The following is a 13,013-nucleotide window of genomic DNA, read 5'->3' as shown; positions in this document are numbered from 1 at the left end:
GAATAATGCTTTGCCTTTGATTCAAATAGAGACAGCAGCAGATGTTGAGGGCAGCTCGGTAGGAGACAGGGCCAGTATCCGAACCCAGCAGGGGCATAGAGGGTTGGTGCTGGCTCCCAAAAGATCCCTTTTCTTTTCCTATCCTTTTTCTTTTCAGAAACATTTTACCGTGTGTGGGGGGGGGGTGTGCTGCACACCAGTGCTCTAACTGAGACTCCAGCCCCATCCTCCACCTTCCTTTTCCTGGAATGCCCCACGTGGGCCAAGAGTAGGGATGGACGAAAGTCCCTTACTTGGTCCCGCAGCTTTTTTCGGGGGGGAAGGCGCGCCGTTTCTCCCCCTGAAATTCTTGGCAGGTGGGGAGGCACCCTGTCCCTCCCCGCCGAAATTCTGGCTGGGGGGGAGCGCCCCGCCTCTCCGGCCGCGAAAGAAAAAAGTAAAGTAAAAAAAAACAAAAAAGATTTACATAGCCTATCACAGCTAGATTTTCAAAAAACACCATGATAGGCTACGTAAATCCTTATGGGCGCCGCCATTTGCATACGCGCTTTTTTTTTTTTTTCCAAAGTCAGCCGTGATAGGCTACGTAAGGATTTACCTAGCCTATCACGGTGTTTTTTGAAAATCTAGCCGTGATAGGCTACGTAAATCTTTACGTAGCCTATCACATTTGTTGGGTTGTTTTTTTTTCACTTGGAAATGGCGGCAGAGGCAGCCGGTCGGAAGACCGGCTGCCGCCGCCGCCACCACCACCAAAATGCCACCGAAACGCCGCCGGGACCCGCTGCCGCGAGGGACATTCACCGAAGGTAAGTCCCATCCGGGGGGGGCAGGGGGGCGGACTGTTTCTCCACCAATTTCAGGGGGCCGAATGCGTTGGCATTCGGCCCCCCGGAGATTCATGGAGAAATTCTCCAACATCCCTAGCCAAGAGGCATTTGGGAAATATGAAGATGATTTCCATCTGGCCTATGAAGGCTTGGGTTCCGTCTGTAGGCCCGTCCCATTCCCCAAGCCCCACCTCCTGGACTGGAGTGCCTGGAGGTTTGGGAGGAGGCAGTTAGAGAAATCCCCTTGTTCCTTCCAATCTGTTAGCTCCACCCTCCCGATGGAGGATGAGCAGTGTGCAAGGGTGTCCCCTTGTCATCTCCAATCACAGACAGAAGAAGACAAGGGGATTTCCCTGAGGAAGTGGTGGCTGCACCATCATCCAGGGCTTGCAGGAGCTCCTGCAAGCACCAGACGTGGGAATGGCAAAGGCAAGAAAAGTCAGGCAGAGCGACTTTCCCTGCCTGCCCACATTCTCTCACCAATGGGAGAAGGCCTGGGACAAGGGAAGTGGCTTCGCTGCGAGAATCCACACGTATAGCAAAGCCCGCCTGGCAGATGCGCCGAGTGGAACATCCACCTGGCACACTGCCAAGGACCAAAGGACATTGGGGGCGAGGTCCCATGCCTTGGCAGCATGCAGCCTGCTGGGTAGGATGAATGTTACCCCCTACCTGATTTTAGTTGCCTACCCCTGTCTTAAAATTAGAAAGTTCTTATAAGGGCCAGCTGAGATGAAACCAGTTCACAGAGAGGAGTCAAACGGAGCTGGCTCTCAGCAGAGCCAATAAAATGGTTCTGTTTCCCTTCCCTGCTTCTGCTTAAAGGCATATTTGAGGGAGGCCTGGGCAAGGTGCCCTCCAGGGGGACCCCCACAGCATCTTGAAAATCCATACACGTGGCTCTGCCACTTTCTTACCCCTCCAGCCTGCTTCAGCCCCCTTCCTGGCCACTCCGCCACTGTCACATGCTTTAGAAACTGATGCCTGAGTGTATCACAGAATCATAGAATAGTAAGGTTGGAAGCTGCCTGAAGAGCATCGAGTCCAACCCCCTGCTCAATGCAGGAATCCAAGTCAGAGCATCCCTGACAGATGGCTGTCCAGCCTCGTCTTGAATCCCTCCAGCGTGGGAGAGCCCACCACCTCCCTAGGTCATGGGTTCCATTGTCGTATTGCTCTAACTGTCAGGAAGTTTCTCCTGATGTTCAGCCGGAATCTGGCTTCCTGCAACTTGAGCCCATTATTCCGTGTCCTGCACTCTGGGATGATCGAGAAGAGATCCTGGCCTTCCTCTCTGGGACAACCTTTCAAGCACTTGAAGAGCGCTATCCTATCTCCCCCCAGTCTTCTCTTCTCCAGGCTAAACATGCCTAGTTCTTTCAGTCTCTCCTCATAGGGCTTTGTTTCTAGTCCCCTGATCATCTTTGCTGCCCTCCTCTGAACCCTCTCCAGCTTGTCTGCATTCTTCTTAAAGTGCAGTGCCCAGAACTGGACACAGAACTGGACACTCAAGATGAGGCTTAACCAGTGCTGCGTTATAGGGATGGCGGAGAATTTCTCCACGAATCTTCGGGAGGCCAAGTGCCGACGCATTTGGCCCCCCGAAAGTGTTGGGGAAATTCTCCACCGCCCCCCCCCCCGGGATGGGACTTACCTTTGGCAAATGTCCCTCCCAGCGGCGGGTCCCGGCGGCGTTTCGGCGAGGGCGGGGGCAGCAGCCGGTCTCCCGACCGGCTGCCGCCACCGCCATTACAAAATAAAAAAGTACAGTTAAAAAAAAACACACACACCCGTGATAGGCTACGTGACGATTTACGTAGCCTATGACTATCACGGCTAGATTTCCAAAGTCAGCCGTGATAGGCTACGTAAATCGTCACGTAGCCTATCATGGGGTTTGTTTGTTTGTTTGTTTGTTTGTTTGTTTTCTTTCGCAGCCGGGTAGACGGGGCGCTTCTCCCTGGCCTGAATTTCGGCCGGACGAGGCGGGGCGGGGCGCCTCCCCCCCAGGCCTGAATTTCGGCCGGGCAAGGCGGGGCGCCTCCCCCCCCAGCCTGAACTTTGGGGGGAGAAGCGAAGCGCCTCCCCCCCACCACGAAGCAAGCTGCGGGACAAGGTAAATCCCTTTCGTCCATCCCTAGCTGCGTAGAGGGAAACTAGTACTTCCCAGGATTTGGAAGCTATGCTTCTATTAATGCAGCCCAAAATAGCATTTGCCTTTTTTGCAGCCACATCACATTGTTGGGTCATCTTCAGCTTGTGATCTACAGCAATTCCAAGATCCTTCTCACTTGTAGTATTGTTGAGCCACGTATCCCCCATCTTGTAACTTTACATTTGGTTTCTTTTTCCTAGGTGCAGAACGTGGCACTGATCCCTATTAAATTTCATCAGGAGGGCTTTAAACTGAATCCTACAGGGGAGGGAAACGTAATGTTGGCGGTAACAATGGACGAAGGCTCATGCACCGCAACGGAGAGAACAGCTCTAATACCGCCCAATAATAGTCTTCACAAACATGGAGGAAGAAAGCCAGACTATAAAAAACATGGTCTTCGATGTCCATACACTAATGCCCAGAGTATGGGAAACAAACAGAACAAACTTCAACTCTTAATACAGGAGGGAAATTATGACTTCATAGGTGTAACTAAAACTTGGTGGGGTGACTCCCATTTATTTATTTATTTATTTATTTATTTATTGCATTTATACCCCGCCTTTTTTCCTCTTGCAAGGAACCCAAGGCAGCTTACATTATCCTCCTCCTCTCCATTTTATCCTCACAGCAACAACCCTGTGAGGTGGGTTGGGCTGAGAGTCTGTGACTGGCCCAAAGTCACCCAGTGAGCTTCCATGGCCGAGTGGGGCTAGAACCCGGATCTCCCAGCTCCTAGTCCAACACTCTCGCCACTACACCACGCTGGCTCTCATGACTGGAATACAGCAATTGAAGGATATAACTTGTTCAAAAAGAACAGGAGGAACAGAAAGGGAGGTGGGGTTGCACTATATGTGAAAAATACATATATCTGCATAGAAATACGGGAGGATGAGCTTGGTAGCCCCATCAAGAGCCTGCAGAAGAGGCCACCACCACCACCGGGGAAGAGGCGGGCCTGCTGTTGCTGGGCCTGCTGCTGCTGCTGCCGCCGCCGCCACTGCCACCACCACCAGGCCTTCCCTGGAGACTTCTGCCTGGCAGACCGCCAGTCCCTGCAGGACCAGGCCCCCAGGTACCGAGCCAGCTGTGCTGCTCCACCTGCCCTCCCTGGAGGGGCTACATAAGCTGGCTGGCTGAGGTGGCCTGGGAGAGCCAGGGACTGCAGGAGAGGCCACCACCACCACCGGGGAAGAGGCGCGCCTGCTGCTGCTGGGCCGGCGGCAGCGGCACCACCACCACCACCACCACCACCTGGCCTTCCCTGTGGACTCCGGCCGGGCATTATTTTTAAGGGGATTTTTAATTGTTGTGTGTGTGTGTGTGTTTTCTTTTTCCTGGGGGATTTTGTTGTGGTTTTAGGGGTGGGTAGCCTGCCTGATAGGCGGGAGCGAGGGGGCATGTGTCCACCTGATGGAGGCAGTGGGGGGAGTGTTGGGGGCCAGAACATACCGAGGCTGGGCGGCAGGCGCTGGCAGAGCGCTAGGGGCAGGCCATGCCAGGTAAGGGGAACAAGGGAGAGATGTGTAGTATCTGTCCCCTGCTCTGGGCCTGTCCAGAGCCAAAGGATGGCTGGGGGAGGCATGACCCCATCTTCTGGCCTTCGTTTGCTGCTCTGCAATGCCAGGTCTGTTACCCAGAAAACCTCCCTCATCCATGACATGATCCTGGATGAGGGCGCAGACCTGGCATGTATTACGGAGACCTGGCTGGCCGAGGCTGCTGCTCCAACCCTTGCAGCCATGTGTCCAGCTGGATTTTTGTATGCACAGCAGCCGAGGGCTGGGGATCGGGGAGGGGGAGTGGCTGTTATCTACCGAGAGTCCTTGGTCTTCACCAGACCCCCTCTCCGGGAGACCAAGGTTGCTGAGTGCATGAACTGGAGGTTGGGCCCGAAGGGCGGTCTGGGGATTCTGCTCATGTACCGTCCACCCCGCTGCACGACTGACTCCCTGGCCGAGGTGCTTGAGGTGGTCTCTGATGTGCGTGTGCAGTCCCCTAACTTACAGGTGTTGGGGGACTTCAATGTACATTCGGAGGCCATCCTCACAGGAGCACCTCGGGACTTCATGGAGACCATGGCCTCCTGGGAGCTGCACCATATTCTAACTGGGCCCACCCATGTAGCCGGTCATGCACTAGACCTTGTGTTTGTTTCTGGAGAAGCGGGGAGTGATCTGGAAGTCGGGGGTATATCCACCACCCCCTTGTCATGGTCAGATCACTATCTGGTGACGTTGGACTTCTCGGTTCCACAACCCCTCCACAGGGGTGGAGGACCCATTAAAATGGTCCGCCCCAGGCATCTTATGGATCGAAATGGATTCCTGAACGCGCTTGGGGATTCTCTGGGGCATGCCAACGGCCACTCGGTCGAGACCCTGGTGGGTGGCTGGAATGCCGCAATCACTGGGGCATTAGATCGGGTGGCTCCGAAACGCCCTCTCCCCCTGAACAGGGCTCGGACTGCACCATGGTTCAATCCGCGGTTATGAGCTCTGAAACAGGAGGTGAGACGGCTAGAGCGCCGGTGGCGGAAGTCTCGCTCCAAAGACAATCAGACACGGGCTAGAGCTGTATCTTCAGCCTATCACGTGGCGGTGAAGGCAGCAAAAATGGAATATTATGCTGCCTCCATCGCGTCTGCAGAGTGCTGTCCCAGGAGGCTGTTCCAAGTGGTCCGGAGCCTGGTCGGTCCTGTGGCTCCGGAACCACTGGAGCATTCTAAGGCCTCCTGTGAGGCTTTGGCAAGGCACTTTGCAGATAAAATTGATCTGATTAGGAGTGTTACTCTGCACACTGTGGATACAGTTAGTGAGCAAGAGGCGGCCTGTGGCAAACCGGTTTTGTGGGATCAATTCCAGCTTCTTCCTCCTGATGAAGTGGACAAGGTGCTTTCATCGGTACGGCCGACCACCAGCTTACTTGATCCTTGCCCATCGTGGCTCATTATGGGCTGCAGAGAGAGACTGGGTGAGGGGATCAGGGCGGTGGTGAACGCCTCCCTTGAGGAGGGAGTGATGCCATTGGCCCTCAAGGAGGCAGTGATAAGACCGCTCTTAAAGAAGCCCTCCTTGGATCCTCAAGTTTTGAACAACTTTCGCCCAGTCTCAAATCTGCCATTTTTGGGCAAGTTCATTGAGCGGGTGGTGGCGGTGCAGTTGAAGGCACAGTTGGAAGAAACTGATTATCTAGACCCATTTCAGTTGGGCTTCAGGCCTGGGCATGGGACAGAAACGGCCTTGGTCGCCTTGGTGGATGATATGAGGAGGGCTCTGGATAGGGGTGAATGCTCCTTCCTTGTTCTCTACCTCTCAGCGGCTTTCGATACCACTGACCACGGTATCCTCCTGGACCGCCTGGAGGGGTTGGGCATTGGGGACACCGTATTGCGGTGGTTCCAGTCCTTCCTCTCAGGCAGGTACCAGAGGGTAGCACTGGGAGAGGAGGTTTCGGACCCGTGGCCACTTACTTGTGGGGTGCCACAGGGTTCCATCCTCTCCCCCATGCTATTTAACATCTATGTGAAGCCACTGCGGGCTATCTTCAGGAGGTTTGGGGTGCAGTGTCATCAATATGCGGATGACACGCAGCTCTACCTCTCATTCAAATCTTCACCAAAGTTGGCTGTAGAATCCCTGTCCAAATGTCTGGAGACGGTGAGTGGCTGGATGGGGAGGAATAAGCTGAAGCTGAACCCTGACAAGACCGAGGTACTTTTGGTGGGAGACAAGAGGAGGCTGGGGCATGTTGACCTGGTGTTGAATGGGGTACGGCTACCCTTGAAAGACCAGGTCCGCAGCCTGGGGGTCATTTTGGACTCCCAGCTGTCCATGGAGGCTCAGGTGTCAGCTGTGAGCCGGACAGCGCTGTATCAACTCCATCTGATACGGCGGCTGCGCCCCTTCCTTCCCGACCATCTGCTCCCATCGGTAGTACATGCCCTGGTCTCCTCTCGTTTACACTACTGTAATGCGCTCTACGTGGGGTTACCCTTGAAGACGGTTCGGAAACTGCAGCTGGTACAGAACGCGGCGGCTCGCCTGATTAAAGGCAGCCGCCGGCGAGATCACATCACTCCAGTGCTGAAGGAGTTGCACTGGTTACCAGTTGTTTTCCGGGCCAAATTCAAGGTGTTGGTTTTGACCTTTAAAACCCTATATGGTTCCGGCCCAGCCTATCTTAAGGAGCGCCTCCAGCAGCACCAGACAGGCCGCTTAACAAGATCAGCCTCGGATGGCCTTCTCTCTGTCCCATCAGCCAGGACAGCTAGACTGGTGGGGACGAGGGAGAGGGCCTTTTCTGTGGTGGCCCCCACTCTGTGGAACTCCCTCCCTAGGGAACTCCGTCATGCCCCCTCTTTAATGAGCTTCCATCGTGCATTAAAAACGTTGTTGTTCAGGCAGGCATTTGGGGTGGGTTAGGGTATTTTAGAAAATGTTTTTATTGTAGAATTTTATTGTTTTAAACTGTTTTTATTGTATGTTGTACATCGCCCAGAGTGGCTGGGTGACCAGCCAGATGGGCGATTAATAAATTTAATAATAAATAAATAAATAAATCTGGATCAACATAAATGGAGCAAAGAATAAAAGGAACCTGGTGGTCGGAGTCTACTACCGGCCACCCAATCAAAGAGAAGTCAACGATCAAACTTTTGAAAAGCAAATTGCCAAGGTTTCAAGGGAGCATGATGTAGTAGCAATGAGGGACTTCAATTTCCCTGATATTTGTTGGGAGACAAAATTCGGCAAAATATGGCCCCTCCAGGAAATTCCTGACTTGTGTGGCAGATAACTTCCTCCTACAGAAAGTAGAGGAAGGAACTAGAGGACTGGCTATCCTTGCCTTGATCCTAACCAACAGAGATGACTTAGTGGATAAAGTAGCAGTTACGGGAATTCTGCGGGAAAGTGACCATGTTATACTTGAGTTCTTGGTTCTAAAGGAAGCAAAAGCCGAGTGTAGCCAAACAGAGAGTGTTAGATATTGAACAGCAGTGTGATATTAGCAGAATACCAGACTTTCTGGCACCAGAGGACATCAGATACACTGTAAAAATGGCAGCCTATGTGTTGTTTTTGGAGTCTCCTACTCTTCGCAGGGCTTTCTCTTTAGCCAGTTGTTGAATACTCCCCACAGAGGTGCTGGAGGGGAGATATAGTAAGACTCCAATGGCAGAGAGAATTTGCCCTTGTGGTGTGGGAGTGGTTGAAACAACCGAACATGTTATCTTTTCTTGTCGGTTTTATCAAGAAATTCATGTAAAGTTTATTTCTCCTCTGCTTAGATCTGATGTTGAGATCTGATGTTGAGGTTGCCAGGAAGCTTCTCTTAGGTGCTAATATGCAGTTAACAGATCCCTCTGCAAAGTTTTTTGCAGCCACCTGTAAGATCCATAGGGATATTGTATATAATGTTTTAAAATCCTAATATTAATTTTAATCCGTAATAGGTAATCTTAAATCATTTTTATTGTTCATTTATTGTTTATATTGTTCATTTATTTATTGTTTGGGAACATTTTAGTTCATTGTGACATTTTTAGATCATTTATACATGTGAGCTGGTCGTAGACTGTACTATTAAAATCTCTTCAAATCTACCCTGGATTTTAGGAAACCAATTTTAATAAACTCAGAACAATGATAAGTAAGGTCCCATGGCAAGCGACTCTAATGAGAAAAGGAGCCCAAGGTGGGTGGGAGTTTTTAAAAAAGGACATTATCAAGGCACAATTACAAACAATTCCAACAAAAAAAAAGGTGGAAGACAACAGAAGAAGCCAATGTGGCTTCACAAAAAGCTTAGAGATGACCTGAAAACAAAAAAGGACACATAGAGGAAGTGGAAGGAAGGCCAAGTAACAAAGGAAGAGTACAGGCAGGTAGCACAGAATTGCAGGGATGGTGTCAGGAAGGCTAAAGCTGAGAACGAGCTGAGGTTAGCGAGGGATGCTAAAAACAACAAAAAGGCTTTCTTCAGTTACGTACAAAGTAAAAGATAGAGGAAAGAAATGGATGGCTATTAAATAAGGATGGCAAAATGATAACAGATGACAAGGACAAGGCAGAAGTGCTCAATTCCGACTTTGGCTCAGTCTTCTTCCAAAAGAGGGTCTATGAGCCCCCTGGCAAGGGCAAAGTACAGGCTGAAGGGGCAGGATTGCAGCTTGAGATCGATAGGCATATGGTCAAGGAACACCTAATTACTTTGAATGAGTTCAAATCTCCAGGGCCAGAGGAACTGCACCCTAGAGTAATAAAGGAACTGTCAGAAGAACTCTCAGAACCACTATCTATTCTCTTTGAGAAATCATGGAGGACAGGGGAAGTGCCAGATGACTGGAGGAGGGCTAATGTTGTCCCTATCTTCAGAAACAGCAAAAAGGAGGAACCTGGGAACTACAGACCAGTCAGTCTGACATCAATCCCTGGGAAAATTCTGGAGAAGATTCTAGAGCAATCCATCTGTAAGCACCTTGAAAACAATGCAGTGATTACTCAAAGCCAACATGGATTTGTCAAGAACAAATCCTGCCAGATGAATCTGACCTCATTTTTTGATCAAGTCACCTCCCTTGTTGACTGTGGGGATGCTGTGGACATAATATACCTTGACTTCAGCAAAGCTTTCAACAAAGTGCCCCATGATATCCTGATGAGCAAACTAGCTCAAAGTGGGCTAGATGAAACAACGATCTGGTGGATCCACAGTTGGCTACAGAACTGGACTGAAAGAGTGCTTATCAATGGGATCTTCTCAAACGGGGGAGAGGTAACGAGCGGGGTACCGGAGGGCTTAGTCCTGGATCCAGTGCTCTTCGTATTAATGACTTGGAGGAGGAGGTGCAGGGAATGCTGATCACATTTGCTGATGACACAGAATTGGGCGGGATAGCTAATACTTTGGAAGACAGATACAAAATTCAAAGTGATCTTGATAGACAGCAGTGCTGGGCAGAGAACTACAGAATTACATTTAATAGGGATAAATGCACAGTTACAAGATGGGGAATACTTGGCTCAAAAACACTACAAGCAAGAAGGATCTCGGAATTGTTGTCGATCACAAGCTGAATATGAGCCAACCATGGGATGTGGCTGCAAAAAAGGCAAATGCTCTTTTGGGCTGCATTAATAGAAGCATAGCTTCCAAATCCCAGGAAGTACTAGTTCCCCTCTACTCAGCACTGGTTAGGCCTCATCTGGAGTACTGTGTCCAGTTCTGGGCACCACATTTTAAGAAGGATGCAGACAAGCTGGAGAGGGTTCAGAGGAGGGCAACAAAGGTGATCAGGGGACTGGAAACAAAGCCCTATGAGGAGAGACTGAAAGAACTGGGCATGTGTAGCCTGGAGAAGAGAAGAATTTGTCTCCCAACTGATGGTACTGGGATAGCCTGTGCTTTGTCCTCTATTCACTGCAGGTTAACAATACCAGTATGGAAGTGTGTGTTAAAAGAAAAAGAAATTTTAAAAAATAGTTTACTTTTTTCCTCCTCTCACCCCATCCCTTTTTCTTTTTGTATTGAGTCTGTTAAATTAAAAGCCTGTGGGTAGTGACTGGCTTAAAAAAGCAAACATATATAAGCTGCTCAGGGAGTATTTTTGGCTAAAGAATAGAGTAAAAATACTTTTAAATATATACATAATTGTTAAATGGTTACCTTTTGTGAATTTTCTCCTGCACATTTTCAGCACAAAATCCTTTGACCTCAAAGTCCACACCACAAGACTGGGGAAAACACACAAGAGCAAAGGTTACAAATGTTTAGAGGGAAATTGTTCTGAACTTCCATCTGAAACTTTTGAGCAAAAATTTCTGGCGAGGTAGCTGCGTTGCAGCAAAAACAAGAGGCACATGGCAATTTAAAGATTAACAATTTATTATGGACTTTTTTGGACTAGACTCTATATAAATCAGCCAACTGAGGATAACCTTTTATACATTTCATAAAGTAGCCTCTAGTCCAAAAAAGATTTGGCCATAATAAATGTTTCCTGTCTCCTAGCTGAGCAGAGCAGAGGAAATTGCCCCAGCTGGTCTAGGGGCTATACAAGCACACGAGCTCCCAGAGAGAGAGTGTATGCCCTGGCCATGGGCTGCTAAGGTTTGGAGGTGCCGAGATAATGATAAGCCAGATACAGGTATGCTTACAAGGAGACTACTCAGTAGAGTACTCAGTACTTACAGCACCCAGGCATACCCAATGGTCCTGCCAGACGAATCTGATCTCATTTTTTGATCAGGTAACCTCCCTTGTGGACAGTGGGAATGCTGTAGAAATAATATACCTCGACTTCAGCAAAGCTTTCAACAAGGTGCCCCATGATATCCTGATGAGCAAACTAGCTCAAAGTGGGCTAGATGAAACAACGATCCGGAGGATCCACAGTTGGCTACAGAATCAAAGAGTGCTTATCAATGGGACCTTCTCAAACTGGGGAGAGGCAACGAGCGGGGTACTTCAGGACTCAGTCCTGGGCCCAGTGCTCTTCAACATTTGTATTAATGACTTGGAGGAGGTGCAGGGAATGCTGATCAGATTTGCAGATGACACAAAACTGGGTGGGATACCTTGGAAGACGGAAACAAAATTCAAAGTGATCTTGATAGACTCAAGCGCTGGGCAGAAAACAACAGAATGACATTTAATAGGGATAAACGCCATGTTCTGCACCACAGAAAAAGAAACCCAAACCACAGTTACAAGATGGGGGATACAACACTACAAGCGAGAAGGATCTGGGAATTGTTGTCGATCACAAGCTGAATATGAGCCAACAATGTGATGTGGCTGCAAAAAAGGCAAATGCTCTTTGGGGCTGCATTAATAGAAACATAGCTTCCAAATCCCGGGAAGTACTAGTTCCCCTCTACTCAGCACCGGTTAGGCCTTATCTGGAGTACTGTGTCCAGTTCTGGGCACCACACTTTAAGAAGGATGCAGACAAACTGGAGAGGGTTCAGAGGAGGGCAACAAAGATGATCAGGGGACTGGAAACAAAGCCCTATGAGGAGAGACTGAAAAAAATGGGCATGTTTAGCCTGGAGAAGAGAAGACTGAGGGGAGATATGACAGCGCTCTTCAAGTACTTGAAAGGTTGTCACAGAAAGGAAGGCCAGGATCTCGTCTCTATCATCCCAGGGTGCAGGACACGGAATAATGGGCTCAAGTGACAGGAAGCCAGATTCCGGCTGAACATCAGGAGAAACTTCCTGACTGTTAGAGCAGTACGGCAATGGAACCCATGACCTAGGGAGGTGGTGGGCTCTCCCACACTGGAGGCGTGTGGAGACGAGGCTGGACAGCCATCTGTCAAGGATGCTCTGACCTGGATTCCTGCATTGAGCAGGGGGTTGGACTCAATGGCCTTGTAGGCCCCTTCCAACCCTACTATTCTATGATTCTATGAAGCCAATGTGGCTTCACAAAAAGCTTAGAGATGACCTGAAAACAAAAAAGGACACATAGAGGAAGTGGAAAGAAGGCCAAGTAACAAAGCAAGAGTACAGGCAGGTGGCACAGAATTGCAGGGATGGCGTCAGGAAGGCTAAAGCTGAGAACGAACTGAGGTTAGCGCGGGATGCTAACAGCAACAGAAAGGCTTTTTTCAGATACGTACAAATTAAAACACAGAGGAAAGAAATGGTGGTTCAGCTATTAAATAAGGATGGCAAAATGATAAAAGATGACAAGGAAAAGGCAGAGTTGCTCAATTCCTACTTTGGCTCAGTCTTCTCCCAAAAGAGGGTCTATGAGCCCCCTGGCAAAGGCGAAGTACATGCTGAAGGGGCAGGATTGCAGCTTGAGATTGATAGGCGTATGGTCAAGGAACACCTAATTACTTTGAATGAGTTCAAATCTCCAGGGCCAGAGGAACTGCATCCTAGAGTAATAAAGGAACTGGCAGAAGAACTCTCAGAACCACTGTCTATTCTCTTTGAGAAATCATGGAGGACGGGTGAAGTGCCAGATGACTGGAGGAGGGCTAACGTTGTCCCTATCTTCAAAAAGGG

The 13,013-nt window shown here is 49.7% G+C and overlaps 1 protein-coding gene across 1 annotated transcript in view; it reads right to left on the bottom strand.

Moving 5' to 3' along the window:
• The window catches only part of ARR3 (arrestin 3), a 121,164-nt gene that overhangs the window by 35,291 nt on the left and 72,860 nt on the right, over window positions 1-13,013 (bottom strand). The window contains exon 8 of the mRNA XM_084814287.1: window positions 10,660-10,727. Coding sequence (XP_084670413.1) covers window positions 10,660-10,727 — 68 coding nt within the window. The remainder of the gene's footprint in view (window positions 1-10,659; window positions 10,728-13,013) is intronic.

This window comes from Heloderma suspectum, chromosome 9, assembly GCF_057233095.1.
Source record: "Heloderma suspectum isolate Gila_16-S chromosome 9, 16-S_ref, whole genome shotgun sequence".
Classification (NCBI taxonomy): domain Eukaryota; kingdom Metazoa; phylum Chordata; class Lepidosauria; order Squamata; family Helodermatidae; genus Heloderma; species Heloderma suspectum.
Note: the sequence above shows the minus strand (reverse complement) of the source record. Positions and strands in the feature narration are given on the sequence as shown.